This window comes from Sturnus vulgaris, chromosome 2, assembly GCF_052056855.1.
Source record: "Sturnus vulgaris isolate bStuVul1 chromosome 2, bStuVul1.hap1, whole genome shotgun sequence".
In the NCBI taxonomy this organism is placed as follows: Eukaryota; Metazoa; Chordata; class Aves; order Passeriformes; family Sturnidae; genus Sturnus; species Sturnus vulgaris.
In genome coordinates this window covers 46,516,342-46,532,614 of record NC_142244.1, presented here as the reverse complement: position 1 = coordinate 46,532,614, position 16,273 = coordinate 46,516,342, and the positions used below count along the sequence as shown (strand labels likewise).

Genomic DNA, 16,273 nt, shown 5'->3' with positions numbered 1-16,273 from the left:
TTCTGTATTTGTTTCTGATCAGTGTCTTCTCCTCAACCACTTTTTTTATCCCTGAAGGAGTTAGCATACTGTTACAGTAACCCACAAGTGAATGAAGCATTCCCCATAGTTGATGTCTACTGGTCACACAAAGCAGCATTTACTTGCACCTTTCCTTCCTCTTGTACCCCAAACTAGAAAAAACGCCAAGAACCAGGCTTTGGAAATAGCACCTAAAAAGCAAGACTATTTCAACAACTTGTTAACATCTATTTGCTACCTTGACTTTTACATTTTTTTAATTATTATTATTATTTGATCTTCACATTGTAGAACTAGCATTTGTCAAAACTACTTCAATTTTCTGTTCTACATCTCACTTACTTCCCTGTGAGAAAGGATTTCACTTTGTCTTTGCTCTGAAAAGTAAAATACTTCTTCTTTTCCATATATATCCAAAGATTCTCCAGACATGTAGCAAGAGGCTGATTGGGATGGGCAAGGGAAGCATTTGCAATCCTTTGCTTCCTTGACTCGTGGTAGTTGATGTCCTAAGGTGGTCTAGTCTAGATCTTTGATTTAGAGACAGAGTTTTCAAGTTCAGACCAGAGATAACACAGAAACTGACAAATGTTGTCTCAGGAAGAACTGAAGGGTTTACTCTGAAAATATATATGTACCATATAGCAAAAACATCCATGTTAGATACTTTTCAGAAATGAGTAACGCCAAAAACATGTAGAACAAAAACCATAAAGCTCTTATTTAACTTTCCATTTACTCCTGCAGTATAAAGCGCTTTTTCAGGGATATAACCTGCTAATGGACTGGGACTAACACGCTAATTTTTGCAACATCTCTTCTCACCAACAATGACTATAATGTACTAATTTCAAAGCCACTCATTTTTGGTGTCCAGTCACAGACTGTTAAAAAGTCACACTGTGCTGCTCTTCCTTAGCTCAGCATGTGGTATTTGCTTTGGCCATGCCCTGGATCTGCAGAGAGAATCAGCAGCTGCCATTCGTGCCTCCAGCCACTCTTTCTTAGAGGTGTTTCAGGTTGCATGCAGGAGCTGAAGTGCAGTATCCAACTGAATTTCCATTGTTAAATCTCCACCACTAAAATAAATGAGGATCAAATGCCAGGCACCATGTCTACCTAGAGATGTTGAGATATCCAGGGAGTGGATCAAGAGCACAAGTGCTGTGAGGAGCAGCTGAGGGAGCTGGGGGTGTTTAGCCTGGAGAAAAGGAGGCTCAGGGGAGACCTCATCACTCTACAGCTGCCTGAAAGGAGGGGGTAGCCAAGGGTGGTGGGGTTGGTCTCTTCTACCAAGAAAGAAAAAAATGGCCTCAAGTTGTGCCAGGGAAGGTTTAGATTGGGTATTAACAAAACTTTTTTCATGGAAAGGGTAGTCAAGCAGTAAAATAGGGAAGTGAGTGAGTCAGCATCCCTGGACTTAGTTAAAAACGTGTAGATGTGGCACTCAGGGACATGGTTTACTGGTGCACTTGGCAGTGCTGGGTTAATGGTTGGACTCGAAGGTCTTTTCCAGCCTAAACAATTCTATGATTTTATGTCAACAGGTAAAGCAAAGAAAAAAAGGAAGCCACATTCTCACTTTATCACAAGAATGAACCAGGTTTAGCCTTTTGTATTTAGATCAATGATTCTACCTAAACCATGATCAATTTACAGGAGTTTGATTCAGCCAAGGACCTCCTGTGGTAAGTGGCTTCTAGAGAACAACTTCTGATAAAACATTGTGAAAGACTATATATTGCCCTAACAGAGGAAAAAAGTTTAGAAATAATGGCAACCTGCCATCAAAACTCTGCCCACAAGAACTGCCAGTTGGCCAATTGTCATGTACAGTACTGAGCAGTCACTCAAAAATAGCTGTTTATTCCATACAAATAGTTCTAAACTCTGCCAGAAACCACCAGAAAAGCACAAAACACTGATGTTAGCTGGTGCACTTAAAGAAAGGAGCTGAAATGCAAAAAGAGATTCACATTAAAACGCAATGACAATCAGAGAAGAAAAGCCATTACATTAAAAGCACTCCTTCAGGCAAGCGACTGTTCCCATGTCACCATTTACTGCAGGATCACCTACCTGAAGGTCCTGGTGGCAACACCAGTAACTTTCAGTGACCCACACTGTAAATAACTTCAAAGACAAATCAACCAAAATATTCAGCAACCCAAGTCCATCCCAGTAAGTTGCAGAGAGACAATCTTTTTAAAAAATACCATTAACTAGGTCAGGAACTCCCAGCCACTTTTGGCATGGCAGGCTTTGATACACTGAAAGACTACAGCTCATCTTTAAATAGAATTTGGAAGACTAAATAGCTCTACATATAACCTTAAGTATGTAAAAAATTTTAACAAGAAAATAATTGAAAGTCTCCACTTTTGCTTTTTGAATTACTCTGATCATAATAGATGTTGGGACTTGAAGTCAGGCAAATTTCATACACTGGCATTTTTTAGGAGCAGCACCTGAAGTCAACTTTAAAATTTTGTGGAGTGAGACAGCAAAATGCCTTGCTAAATGAGTAGTCTTTTAAATTACATTTTTATTTTGCAAGAAAATAAATTATACAACTTAAAAAATAAAATTCAAAAATTAAGCAGTACATCAAAATAGTTCAGCTGGACTGCCATACAGAAACTACCACCATTCAAAATTGTACAGCATTATTATCTTGGTAGTGGCACACATTCAAAATTGTAAATACCATACGGAGATAGTTATTACAACTCAGGAACTCGAGTTCGCTCAACACTCCAGACTACATATAGTGTATATGACAGGAAAGCTTTCATGTATTGTTTATTTCACAAATATGACCTTAAAGAATTACAAAGATAGCATCCCAGTCATTTAGATGAAAATAGAAAACAGTTTGAGATAGCAAATCTTTCTGTAAAACTATCAAATCTTTTTGCCAATTGTATTTTTAAAATTTGCACTTTACAGGACAATGGCATCCCAATGCAGATAAATGCAAGATGTGAACATTCAGAACGTTTATATTAATTTTAAAAATATGAAAATGAGAAAGTCACATTGTCATTTGGAAATGTATCTGCATTACAGTCATAACAAATGAAAGATAAATGAGTAAAAGTAGAAGCTAGGGACACCAACTGTGGAAAGAGGAAAATGGAAGACTTCAGAATTGAAACTGAGATTCTCATCAAGTTGTTGGGACAGAGAAAGATTTAACAGTATTTCTTAATTAAACCCTTTAAGAGTGATTTCCCTCCCACCCCTTCTACACCAGATTTCATTCCTTAGCTATTCACCGTGGCAGTGTGTGTGGCAACGTGTTTTTCAGATGCAGCACCTCCTTAAGCTAGGTCTTTGGACATATATATTCAGAGCTAAAAATTGCAGCCTTAAAAGTGCATTGTTGCCATATTGCAAATGAAGAATAGTTTTCATTTAGATCTGAACTCTACCCTCCCTAAAAGAACAGCTTACCCCAGGTATCTCCCTGTGCCCCAGGTGATACTACTTTTTAAGTGCATATTGGTGAAGTGACCTGATGAAGGATGCTAAATGTGATTCTGCATCTTTAACAAATTTGCTGGTGTCTGTCTCAGATTTCATAAAAAACCCGACATCCATTTCTGGTATATATTTAAAGAAAAAATGACCATGTCATAGGCACATTACCAATTCTATTTCCATCCCAGGTTTTGAGAAATGTATAGGTAACAATTAAGTTGTATTGTATTTATCAGATGAGGGAATGTGTAGCTTCTTAGCTTTTAGCAACTTTTTCCTTTCAGCATACATTCCAGCTTCCTAAACAGCTGTATCTAAGAAGCTGTCTCTTAAACTTCTCTCTCAAATCTAAACCAATGGCTTCAAAATTAGCATTATCCCCTTGGCAGCTCTTTCCGTGTGACCATTTCACACTTGTTCTTCTCTGGTTAAGGGTTGGAATTTTTCATGTTGAAGAGTGTGCTCAGACTGTCATGTTCTCCCCAGTTATCCCAAGTAAGCATTCATTACTTTTAAGTTACAAAGACTGAAAGTCTTGCAGCACAAAGTTTTTTATTAGAATTTTGTTTTCTAAAGTTCAAATAGTTTCATTGGTTAACTACACAGAGCACCAGTTGCTTTTGATTCTGAATTGCAACACCACAGGGCCAACATAAAAGATGCAATATTTTTAAACAGCATCTACTTTTGAGTACCAATAAAAGCATGTAACACAAGCTGTAGGATTTCAATCAATTGTAATTGGCCAGGCCTTGATTTCTCCATCTCTTGGTCATGAAACCCTCACTACCAAAAACTTCTTACTCAAACAGATGTACAAGTACACACTGTTCTCAGGCAGTCACACTGGCATTTACATTAGTAACTGAGCACACAGCCTGCTTAAGGGTGCAAACGGCCATTCTTGGAGGGTTTGCTTTTAAACCACTCCTACTGCATACTTTACTGTAACCATGTGAAAGTAAAACTCCTCTCACTTACTGGAAAGCTTTCTTATTTAACTAAAGTTAATTGTATCCTCTTCCCTATTTCCTCATCAAAGAAGATGACACCTTTACATGTTCAACTGGTTAATTAAAAAGTAACTTCGCACACTTGTAATTTATAGAACTATTCATACAGAACTGAATAAAGCGCAACTTACCTTTGTCCCAAGACAGGCACTCTGCTCCTATGACTCATGGTATCGCTCCAGTAGACGCTGGGACATTTCAGAACAGCAGAGAGTAGGGCAGTGCCAAGTAACTACTTCAGATGATTGAGAATGGAAGAGGTAACATTAAGAAACTGAGATTCCTGATGTGTGTTTGGCACTCTCTACATACACTGAACAAGGTATTTTTCCTTAGCGTTTTATCATTTTCATTAATAGTGTATTTCCTACCCTACCAGTTAAAAAATAAAAAGCAGAGGGTTTGTTTTTCATATAAAGATGTTGACTAGTCCAATTGGATTAACCTTGCATGTGTATAAAAGTTACCACTGAGGAAACAGTACAGGGATCTTCAAGTGCTATTCTCTTTCTGCAGGAGTTGTGCATAAATTACTCTTTAACGCATCCTGATATACGTAGTCATACTGAAATATTTGGGATATAAATATTAAATGTATAAGAAAATACACTTAATATTTCTGTTCCTATAGCAGACTCAGCCATGAAAACTGCTTTTAGAGTGAAGTATCATTCAAGAAACTTTTACCTTGTCAAAAATGATTGTAGCAAATCACCCGTCCAAATAAGGTAACAACATATCTACTTGTTTACAGGAAACAATTTTAAAGCAATGATCTCTTGCTTAGGGAAAAATATCACCAATGACTTGGAATTACTTTTGTGTCACTTAATGTGTCAATTATTAAAATGCAGTTACTAGATTGAAGCACTGCTCTAGCCAACAGGTTTTAACTGTAACAAATACGTATCAGTTGTGACGCATGTGTTTGTGTCTCTCAAATGTTATTACATGAAAAGGATCAGAGATGGACAGTACATTACTCTGTTGATCCAAAACACAAAAGTGAAAGTGCTACTTCTAGTCCTAATTGCATTACAAAAAAAAAAAAAACAACAGAAAAAACCAACCCAAAAACCAAAACCAAACAAAACAAAAAACAAACCCAAAACAAAACTAATAGCAGTTCCTCAGTGCATGAATATTTGAATATTTTTTCCTTGTGCAAGTACTGGTCATCTAAAAACCCAAGCCTGTATTCTTCCTGGTGGGTGTAAATCAAATCTACTTAAAAAAGTTCACAATGGGCTCTTCATGAATGCAAGTTTCCCACAAAACAGCATGCTGTTAAAAGTGTGCAACATGAAGGGAATGCCATCATGCTAGCTGAATGAGATTGGCAAAATACAGTCCTCTGTAAGGTAAGGCAGGGATTTTAATATGTAACGAAAGTCAAAACAAGTCCTTCTGCAGCACAAACTGTTGCAGCTGTCTGTCCAAGCACCCTTCCATTTATGTTCTCAGCATCCCGCAGAGTCCTCCAATTATGCCATGTATATAAAGGTGTTGATATCTGACTCATCTCTTCTGATATATTTGTGCTCTATAAGCCATTCAATTTGCTCTTTTATCATCTTCTTTTGTGGCAAGAACATGTTTTTCAATATTTCTACCAGTTCAGTCTGAAGCTGGGCATTAGTGATTTTCTTCCGCATCTTCATTATTTGGATGATAGCCTCCTGGTGGGGGACAAGAAGAAAAGAAAAATTATTTTTAAATGCCTGGGTGAAGTGACAAAATGAACACAGCATTAATAGGAAGCTCCTGGTAAGGCAAGACAGCAAGGAAATCTGTATTTTTCCTTAGAAATCAGAAATATGCTGCATTTTTTAGCCTATATAGAACTGCATTTATGAAGAAGCTGATAAAGGAAAAGAATGAAGCACTGGTAAGATGCAAGATATGACTATTCCAGTCAAAGGAACAGTTAAACCTATATCTAGAGTGTGAATTACTCACTAAAACCAAATGTCCACTTACTCCCTGAGCAGTTTCCTAGGTGACTTGTGATATACCTTGGGAACATCTCGCTCATTTCATAAGTGCAACTAGGCATTAATCCTGCTGCTGCCAGAATGGTCACATCATAGTTACATCAGGTGGTACAACTCACAGTGTGCATGGCCTGAAATCCAACCTGACTGAACAGACCTGAAACTTGAAGGTAAAATGGGATTTTTGAGACTCCACTGTAGGTGATGATCCCTGATGCCAGAAAAAATTCAGGCTTTTCCAAAACTGTCAGCTCAAAAGATTTGACATGAGTAGCTGACTGAAGGACTATCAGCCACAGAGCAGGAAGCTGCAGTTTGTACAGATAAGATGCACTTTTCAACTTCTCTTAGAAGTCATAGTACTGTTACTAAAGCATGGTCCCACCTCTAAGATTATTCTCTTCATACATACATTCTCCTTCATACATCAAAGAGATATCAAGATCAACAATACTGTTTATTCATGGTGGTGGCCAGTGTCAGTCAACTTAACCAATCTTCTGCTGTCAACCACCCCACACTGTTATGCCTTCACCACTTGCTTAATACTTGCTTTGTCCTCTTTGAAGATGATGACCTGGTACTACAGAACAGGAAGCTAATAACTACAAGTGCATGAACACACATGCAAAATCAGATATTCATAGGGATTTAGAGTCATATAGCCGAAGTGACTTCCAATGGGATTCAAAGGCACCCATTTCATACATCAACATCTGACTGGGCAGCACATAATGATAATACAACAGATTACAGTAATGATAATGCAACATAAAAAACAAGGGAGTTTTGTATTCCTCTGGCAGGTTACTTGCCTGGGTTCGCAATATTCTTAGCTGGACTATTCCTTCGTTCTCCTCTTCCCGCATTCTCTCTGTAGTAAGTTGCAATCGACCAATCAAATTTATCTTGCCCCTTTTCTGAACTTTAGCATTTTTTCTGAAAAAAGTTGTATTGCACAAAAGTGAGAAAAAAAAAACAAAACAAAAAAACCAAAAAAACCCAACCAAAACCCAAAACACTTTCAATTACAGAATTCCTGTTAAACTTAAATTACAGCAGCAACAAGTACTATGACAGATCAGAAACTTATAGGTTATTAGCATTACAGCAGTGAGAAAGCTGTCTGACAAATCAAAACACAATGCCAATGTCTCTGCACAATGAAAGCTAAATAATGCTAATGAAACCTAAATAATGCTAGCAAGCATTACAAGTAAATCCAGCAGCTGAAATAATAGAATTTCAGAAAAATATACTTCAATTTAATTACATAAATTTAGGGATCTTTGGAGGAAGGTTTTACAATTAAGGTTAGGAAATTTGACTAGTTAATATTCCATCAAATAATTGTCTGCGACAAAATCCAGCTACTGCAACAAAGAAAGCTGATAGCATTCTTCAGTGGTCACCCACAAACTTTCTCTACAGCCTGTGTCTTCTGTCATGTCCTCTCATCATTTCCCAAAGCTCAGAATCCTGATGGCAGGAATAAGCATTATGGCCCTGGGCAACAAACTAAGCCCCAGGAAAGCAGACTCGTGTTTATTTCCTTCTCCACAGATCCAGATGTCCTGCTGCTGCTGAAAATGAGGCACAGAATCTGAGGCGCCTAGCAAGGAGCTAGTTCTCATCATAGTCACTGACAGCAGAGGCAGGCAGAAGCAAGTAAACCACGCTGTAGTATGCAACACCTAGACATTCTCTCTTGTGCTTGAAGGATTTCAAAGCACCAGTAAAAGAGCATTGCAATTCTCACAGAAATAAAGATCTTCTCTGGTGAGATCCACACCAAAAATCCTGGCTCTTGACAGCACACCACATTATTAAGCAGTTTTGCTTCCTTTTTTTTAACTTATCACTCTGTTTCTGAAATTCTGTGTGTGTAGTAAATAATCAATACAGCACTAGTGCTCTGATTACAGGCTGTCTTCCATTAAATTTTATGGACTTATTGCCAACTGGAACAAGAAAAGCCTCCAATTTTGCACCTCATCCCTAAGTGTGTAAGAAATTTAATTTCACAGAAATTAGAATTATAAAACCATTTGTTTGAAAGAGCTGCTGCAGGTCATCTAGTCTAGCCACCTACTTGAAGCATAACTATTACCAAAATAAGTGAGAGTAAGGCAGCAAAGCATGTGTCTAGGTTAATTTTGAAAACTTTCAAGAACAAAGGTTAATTTAAAGTGAATTCCTTTAGTTATAAAACAGTACATTGTTATTTTACTTTTCAAACATCATCTTACATTAAACTGAACTCCTGGTTCACCGAGAAGAGGGTTCCTTCTGTAAAGTCTTTGGGTGAATTGACTTGAGGTTCATATAATAAAACCTGACGTTTCAGCTTTGGAAATGCTACAAGAGACTACAGAGAAAAGGGGAGGGGGAGAAAGAATGAAAATAAAACACCAGACTTTCTAAATGGAAACAACTATTTTCTACAACCATAATTCTGCTGACTGTAGTGAAGGAAGCACATAGGCTTGTTTGGAACTAGTAAAGTCAGAGAGGGGACTCAGTTTACCAAGTCTCCTTCTGAAATGGGTTAGCATAAGCAAAATCATACAAAGTAGTAAAATACACAAACTCACAGCTACAGAAGTGGTGATAAGTCTGACTTAAATGATTTCTCTCTTTATTCGTGAGCTAAATAATTAGAAGTCTGCTAAAGCAAACACTGAAATTATTTTTAAGCAACATGTATTTTTACCAGGTGTCACTCATTTCCTAGAATTAGACCAGACCCACTTGACAAAACACAATCATGACTCTGTGCCGTAGGCAGCATATGTCAAAAAATTCTTGCAGTTTCCAAAAGCTTGTGAAGTAACACTGGGTAGAGAGAACATGTTAATATAAAGGCTGTGTGTGCTCAGCAGTAGTGCAAGGAGCCAGCACTACAACTGATTAATTGCCAAGAAAGGCGTTCACATTTCAGTTTCAAAGTGTTATCAGACAGTGCTTTAAAAATACTAATCCAGTATTTCAGAGTACAAAAATCAAGAAGCAATCTGTTTCATGAGAAAGGGATATACCCATAAAGTCCTCCTAAGTTCTGCATCAGGGAGTTCAGTTGCCAGTTTAAGATTTTCGAAGCTGATCTTCTCTCTGGGTCTTTGGTTCCACGCAAACAGCACAGCCAACTGAAATGTTGTTACCTCCAAGTCATACTGGCCAACTTCATTCTTAAATGTTATCTGTCAAGAGGATGAAAATTTTACTCATAAGCCTGTCTAGATCACAAGCTTTCTTACTAATATAAAATACACAGAGAGTGCAGTAATTAAGACTGTTACAAAAAACTAGACACTTACAATTCCATTGGACATGAGGTGGTGCCAGTGGAGTTTTCTACCACTGTGATTTTTTTTATAAAATTCTTCAACCTCTGGGATGAGATCTTCTAATTCCGTGGGCAGAGAGACAAACACTTTTTCCGAACTTCGGGACCAGGCTCCAGCATTTAAAATTTTAATATTCACGGAGTCAGCTGTAAGATTATATTGGATTATATGAATCTCCAGGTATAACAGATAGATAAACCAAAATGTTTTGGGTTTTTTTCCTAGTCTCAACACAATTATGAAAGACTGAATTTTCAGAAAGTTGCAGTGTGTCTACCTACTTAAACATTAAGGCATTCTATGCACAACTGGCTTTCTGCCAGCAGCACTGATTGAAACCTGCTTTTTTGGCTTGCTGCTGCAGAGCTCAAACTCTGGTGCAACTTTACAGCTGATGCTTATAATCACTACTTAAGAGTTTTCAGCATAGTAGGTTCAATACTTGATGTTCCTCAGCCTCTCTCATCAGTGAAACAATCTCAGAATGTGATTTAAGTTCTTCATAGCATGCATCCAGCTCTCCTGCTGGCAAATAAAGGAGGAGCACAGCATGGAGCACTTGAAGAATGATGAGGGCATAAAAGGAGGTAGTTCAGGCATTCACCTGGCTGATGCCAATTCAAGCCCATGCCTGCAATTTGTTTACAAGAGAAGGGAGTCTGTATCTACAAGGCTGCTCACAAGCAAACCCACAACAACTCACAGCAGAGTGATATAGCTCTAGTATAAACTGCAGGAGAAAGCAAAGTCTATAGAAACTTCCAGTCTAGGGATTGTGCACAGCCACGGAGACTGTTAAACCTGCAGTTGACATTATTTTAAACCTAAGATTTAACAGAGCTATTTTTCGCTAAGAGAAATAAAAGGTTAATTTGAAAACAATACCTGGTAAAGCAAGTTTATTATTTTTGTGCATTTCTTTGAAGGCCTGGTTCAAGTCTTCAGAGACTTTGATATCCTGGAACATTCTAGCCAGCTTGTTTACATAGTCTGCTGGCATTCCCACTTCCTACATAAACAAACGGAACAGTAAATGTGACAGAAAACTACGAACAAAAAGCTTTATTTTTAAAATAATAAGCTCGAATAAATTAAGAGCACAAAGAGCACTAATAAATTTTGCTCTTAATAAATGAAGAGCAAAAAGCACTGGTAACATCACTCGACAGTAACAATGAATCTGCAATGCAATATACAGGGTTTCTTGCATGGATCATAAGTAGTTATCCCTTAAGGACATATGATGATTCTTTTAAAGAAATTCAAGTGCTAAAGAACATATGCATGCATTAAAGAATCCATGAGTTCTGAGATTTGAAGGAATGTTTAAGGCATGCAAATAATATTCTAAGCTACAGAAAAATTCAAAATTAGAATGGATCTCAAATTATTTACGTAATTAAACAAGTACACTGCATTTTGCTTATTTGCATGTAGAATATATGAAACCTTTAGATAATTGTATGTGAAATATTTTAAAATCTATCACCACCACTATTAGAGAAGAATCAATGAGTTTTACTCTCATGAAGTATTGTGATAGAAGGGAAATGTAAGATGCCCTTCTATTAAAGATAAAACTCGCCTAAGCAATAAAGATGCTTAAGTTTAAGGGTGGAATATTAATCACAAGCATGAGGCACAACCAAAGGAAGATGTGATGCTACTTACTCTGAGCCATTCCACCATATTCTCCTCAATTTCACTATCAGCTGATATATCCAATATCAGACGTCTTGTTAAGTGAGCTTTGTGATATCGCATGAAAACATCTTTATTCTGTACATATTTAAGTACCAAAAGCTGTCAAAAATAGAGTTTAATATATTTATTTGCATTGTCAACCAGCCAAGTCTTTGAATGCTGATCTAATGGCACTGTAGACTATGACTACAGAAAGGTTACTTGACATTGCCTTAAGCGCAACTGTGTTAATACCATCACAGACATCAGCAATGAATGTTTCATAATATCACACCTTCAATTTCTTCATTTGTCAAGAAATTATCTTAAATCAAAAAAGATATTGCCACTGGTATGTAAAAATCTCCTGTATTATTTTCTAGACAAATATTAGTAATTGTAATATGCTACAGTCTCATATAGGCATTAATTTAATATACCAATTTTGTGAACTGACACGGAGACATGAAACACTGAAAGATTTACAATATTTAACCACACACACTTGATAACATAATAAACTTTTTTTTTCTACTATTACCCCTTGCATTTTTAAAGATCAAAGCCTCGACCCACATAAGGAAATAAACAAATTCATTCTTCAGAATAATTGAAAATTAGAAAGCAAAAACATACCACTTCTTTAAGCTTTGCTTCAATTTCTTCAGAGGTTAGTTTTTTGCTTAGTGGTGTTTTTCTTAGCAACATGTCACAGTAATTAGCAAGAAGCTCAGGGCATTTGGATTCTGGCTGTGTTTTCAATCCAACACTAGATAAAAGAAGAACAGTATTTCTTCAAACCATACAGAATCCTGCTATTCTGGGGTAGTCACATTGTTAACAAGACAGACCACTCTCTCCTGATCCCCTTGGCAAGGATCTTGGCAGTGAATTTATATCCTCGTTAAACTAATGAAAAATCAGGGACAACACTCTTTCTTCTTGAAAGAATAAATACTGCCAAACACTTTCAGACAGCTTCTACAGCTTATTTTGACTAATTAAAATTTTAATTCATTGTTACAAGAACTGTAACAATGAAGGATACAGGTGAAACCACACTTTGAACCCAACAGAATACTGCATGGAAAGAAGTACTGCAGTAAAGAATTAACAAACGCTACAGTGAAATGTTTCACTCATCTCCTCAGTATGCTTTAATGAGGTCTCAAGAACAGCGTCCTGCACCACACTTCACAGACTGCAAAACTCAACATCTAACACATAGTAACAGGATAAAATTATTTCATCACAGCTATAAAGCATGGACTAACAGCTAGGAGATTAAATGCAGACCAAAGCTGAACAAGATACTACAGTGGACAGACTATGGTTCTTCAAAATTCTTCAAGCACAGGTCATGGTCCAAACCTGTGCCTAGAATGGTGAATAAAACTAAATGGCAAGGACTAATCCTTAATCCTAGAGTCAGATGGCACCAACTTTACTGCTACTCAAGGGCCCACAGCAAGCTCAAGAATCTAGTTTTCTTGCTCATTATTACACCCTCTCATTGATTATAGACAGAGCTAACACTCTTCAGACAACTTGCCCTTTTTCTTAATTCATAAAGCAGTTTTCAGGCTATTGTCTTCTGCCCTCCTAAAGACCATTTGAAGTACAAGCAGATCACAAGTCTTTTGGCTACTACAGAAGACTAAGCAAGATGAAGTTTCATTTTGCTCAAACCAGGCTGCATGTCTAGACAACTTCAAAGTGCTTGTGAAAAATGCTGAACAGAAGACCATCACAATCACAGTGGTTTCTAAGAAACCGCTAGACCGGGTTCACTTTAGGAGTGAAACAGTTTGAATGACGCATCAATTGGGATGGTCCGAGAGGAAAAAAAACAAACACAAGATACCTAAGAAACTCCTCTACCTTATCTACATTTATGCAAAGTATAGAAAGCAGCGATCCAGTCTTTTGTGACAGCATTCCTCCAATAAATACAAGGAGAAAGACCAATTCCTATTCAGGCTTGCCATTATTCAAAACCAAACCCAGAATATGAACCAGGACACTGGACAGGTATTTATAACCATCCACCCCTAACGAGAAGCAATAGGAAAGGGAAACTGTTTCCATAGTAAATCAGACGACAAACTATATATAAGCAGTCCCAAGTACCTAAATATATACAAATTCCTACTCAAGTGGCACATCACATGGTAAATGTTAACAATCAATTAACTGACTGCTACCTTCTCTTGGCTGAGTTAGCAGAGCAGGCACTGTAAGCATGGTCCTTCTTCTTGAGTCACGCAGGTCTGCCTAATCTACTGGAAGTTGCTTAAACTAACCTGGTTAATCCTGCACTGAAACAAAAATGCAACATCTGGACAGGTCACACTCACAACTGGCACAAGAGGAGGTGGAAAACAGCTTGTGGATGGTTACACCTTAATCAGCCACAGTTATTCCCATGAAGATTATTGCCTCATTTTTCCCCAGGACCTTTGCTGAAGTTGTGGCAGAGTTACGCAGCTGAGGTTTTTGGAATTAAAAATCCAGGAAGCTATTATGAACTTCAGCTAACAAACTGACTCATAATATAAAAGAACAGATCCCCAAATACTACAAATAAATTTAAGTTGAACCAGGCTACCAGGCTGCTGTTCACTAATCCGTTTCTACATGAAGAGAGTCTTACCAGAGGTCAATAAGTAATCTGAAATTCCACAATGCAAATAACACAAAGCCCTTTTAAACACAGCATTACTTTTTGAAGAGACATTTTAAAAACTTTGATTCACATAAAGTTTACGTAGCTTACCCCTTTTGCTTCAATGGCAATTCAAGTTTAAATATTGTAGCATCATTCACAACTGCTTTGTACGCCTGAAAAAATAATTAGATTATTGGTGCTTCATTCCATTTCTCTCTGATATGAATTGCAAAGATTTAATCTCTTTTTACACTACTGTAACATGAAATTAATTCAAATTTTTTTAGTAGCCCAAAGCTTGTAGATTATATTTTCAGTTTGAGAGTTCAAATTGTATGCTTCAATTTCCCAATAAACTGATTTTTCCTCTTTTCTACTACCATACTAGTTTTCTCCAAACAACAACTTAGCAAGGGATTACATGGAGCAGGTTGCATGTCTGAAGTCATGAGACAAATACAAAGTAAATTCCAAACACAAATTATTATCTCTGAATCAGAGATTACAGTTCTCAATACAAAAGTCATCTTCTAATCTGCTCTACAACATTACAAAGGTGAATAAATGCAACTTAATGCAGCACTACAACAGAAATTAAAAGCTCCTCCATTGGTAGTAAGTTTCATCAATATTTTAGTCTGCATATTTAATACAGTAATAGCAGCTTCTAAATTTAACAGTGAACAGGAACGGGCTAAAGGGTTTTGGAGACATCATAATACAAATTGCAACAATTCTTATAGTGAACAAAAGACCAGCAGAAACACATACCTTATCTCTGGCAGTAAGAAATCTTGGATCATCTTGAAAAGCTTCTTTAACCAACTTGCTAAACCGATTAAATAGCGTGAGCAATTGCTCTACATACTTCTCAGAATCCTAAAGAGGAAAAACTCAAATATAAAACTAAGGCTCCCCAGAATTCAGTGTGAGCATACACATAATTCCCTAATCTGTAAAAATGCTATACTCTAAAAAACCTGCATACTGTGAATTTACATTTTATCTTCAGTCTCTGGATTGAAGAGCTCTACAGCATGTAGGCCTAAACAGAGATTTTCAGGATAGCCTTTCCAATATACAAAAAAAAACCCCTAAAAAATCTGTAACTTTCAAATACTACAGAATAACATTTTCTTTTAAAGAACCTTTTCAAGGATCAGTAAAAGACTCATGCCACATCCTAACTGCTGCAGACACCTGGGCCTCCTAGAACTCAAGATGATAAAAAGCTGAAGAAATACAGTGGGGAAAAAACCCTTATAATTTCCACACTGAACAACCACTCTTAAATTAAAAACATATTTCAAATTTCATCAGGAAGTTATAATTCAGGAAAAATTCATTAGGCTTTTTAAATTAAGATTGTAGCATAATTGTATTGCATAAGCATCCCATGCACTTAATTTATAACCTTTATAAAAATTAGATTCACTTTTTAAAGCCACAACTAAAAACAAAGAATAAAAAGTTATCCTAAGGACATTTAAAACTTTCAGTGGATCATAAACACAAAATCTTAAAAATTATTTCCATTCATGCATTTGTCCCAGAAATAGAGAATATTTCACTTCTGCAAAGTTGTTTTCCTGTTGCTATTTTACTAAAACCCAATACACTTACAGTAGTAATAGTTTCAGCAGCTGCTACCATGTCTGCAAGTCCAGCACTAACAATGTGTTCTTCCAAATCCTTTAGCATAGGCTCTATGCCATTCGGAACTTTATCCATCAGTGAAAACATTAAATGCAACTCTGAAAAGATACAAAGTCAAAGACTTGTATAAAACCCAAATATACTGCATTTCTCCTAGGCATGTCTCAAGTGCAACATTAAATACGTGATGAACAGATAATCCAATTCATCTCTTAAAAAAAGAGATGTCTTAAGTACTGTTCTAATTCTGGTCCCACAAGATTCTTTTGAAGGCAAAAAACATATTTATTGCAGCATGATACTTGCTTATGCATATAGTACCTAATATAGTATGCTAATGCATATAGTATGACAAGCTTGAATAAGACCCCCCTAAAACCAATGCCAATTTGGATTAAATCCAGGTTG

General features: G+C 36.8%; 1 protein-coding gene across 1 annotated transcript in view; it reads right to left on the bottom strand.

The window, feature by feature from the left end:
- Window positions 1-4,037: 4,037 nt before the first annotated feature.
- Window positions 4,038-16,273, bottom strand: part of CUL5 (cullin 5) — a 30,563-nt gene continuing 18,327 nt past the window's right edge. Inside the window, exons 9-19 of the mRNA XM_014877640.2 lie at window positions 15,833-15,963; window positions 14,981-15,088; window positions 14,318-14,382; window positions 12,178-12,310; window positions 11,530-11,661; window positions 10,744-10,867; window positions 9,829-10,004; window positions 9,550-9,711; window positions 8,761-8,879; window positions 7,327-7,450; window positions 4,038-6,196 (exon numbers count right to left, since the gene is read on the bottom strand). Of these exons, the coding sequence (XP_014733126.1) occupies window positions 6,002-6,196; window positions 7,327-7,450; window positions 8,761-8,879; window positions 9,550-9,711; window positions 9,829-10,004; window positions 10,744-10,867; window positions 11,530-11,661; window positions 12,178-12,310; window positions 14,318-14,382; window positions 14,981-15,088; window positions 15,833-15,963 (1,469 nt within the window). The 3' untranslated portion in view covers window positions 4,038-6,001. The remainder of the gene's footprint in view (window positions 6,197-7,326; window positions 7,451-8,760; window positions 8,880-9,549; window positions 9,712-9,828; window positions 10,005-10,743; window positions 10,868-11,529; window positions 11,662-12,177; window positions 12,311-14,317; window positions 14,383-14,980; window positions 15,089-15,832; window positions 15,964-16,273) is intronic.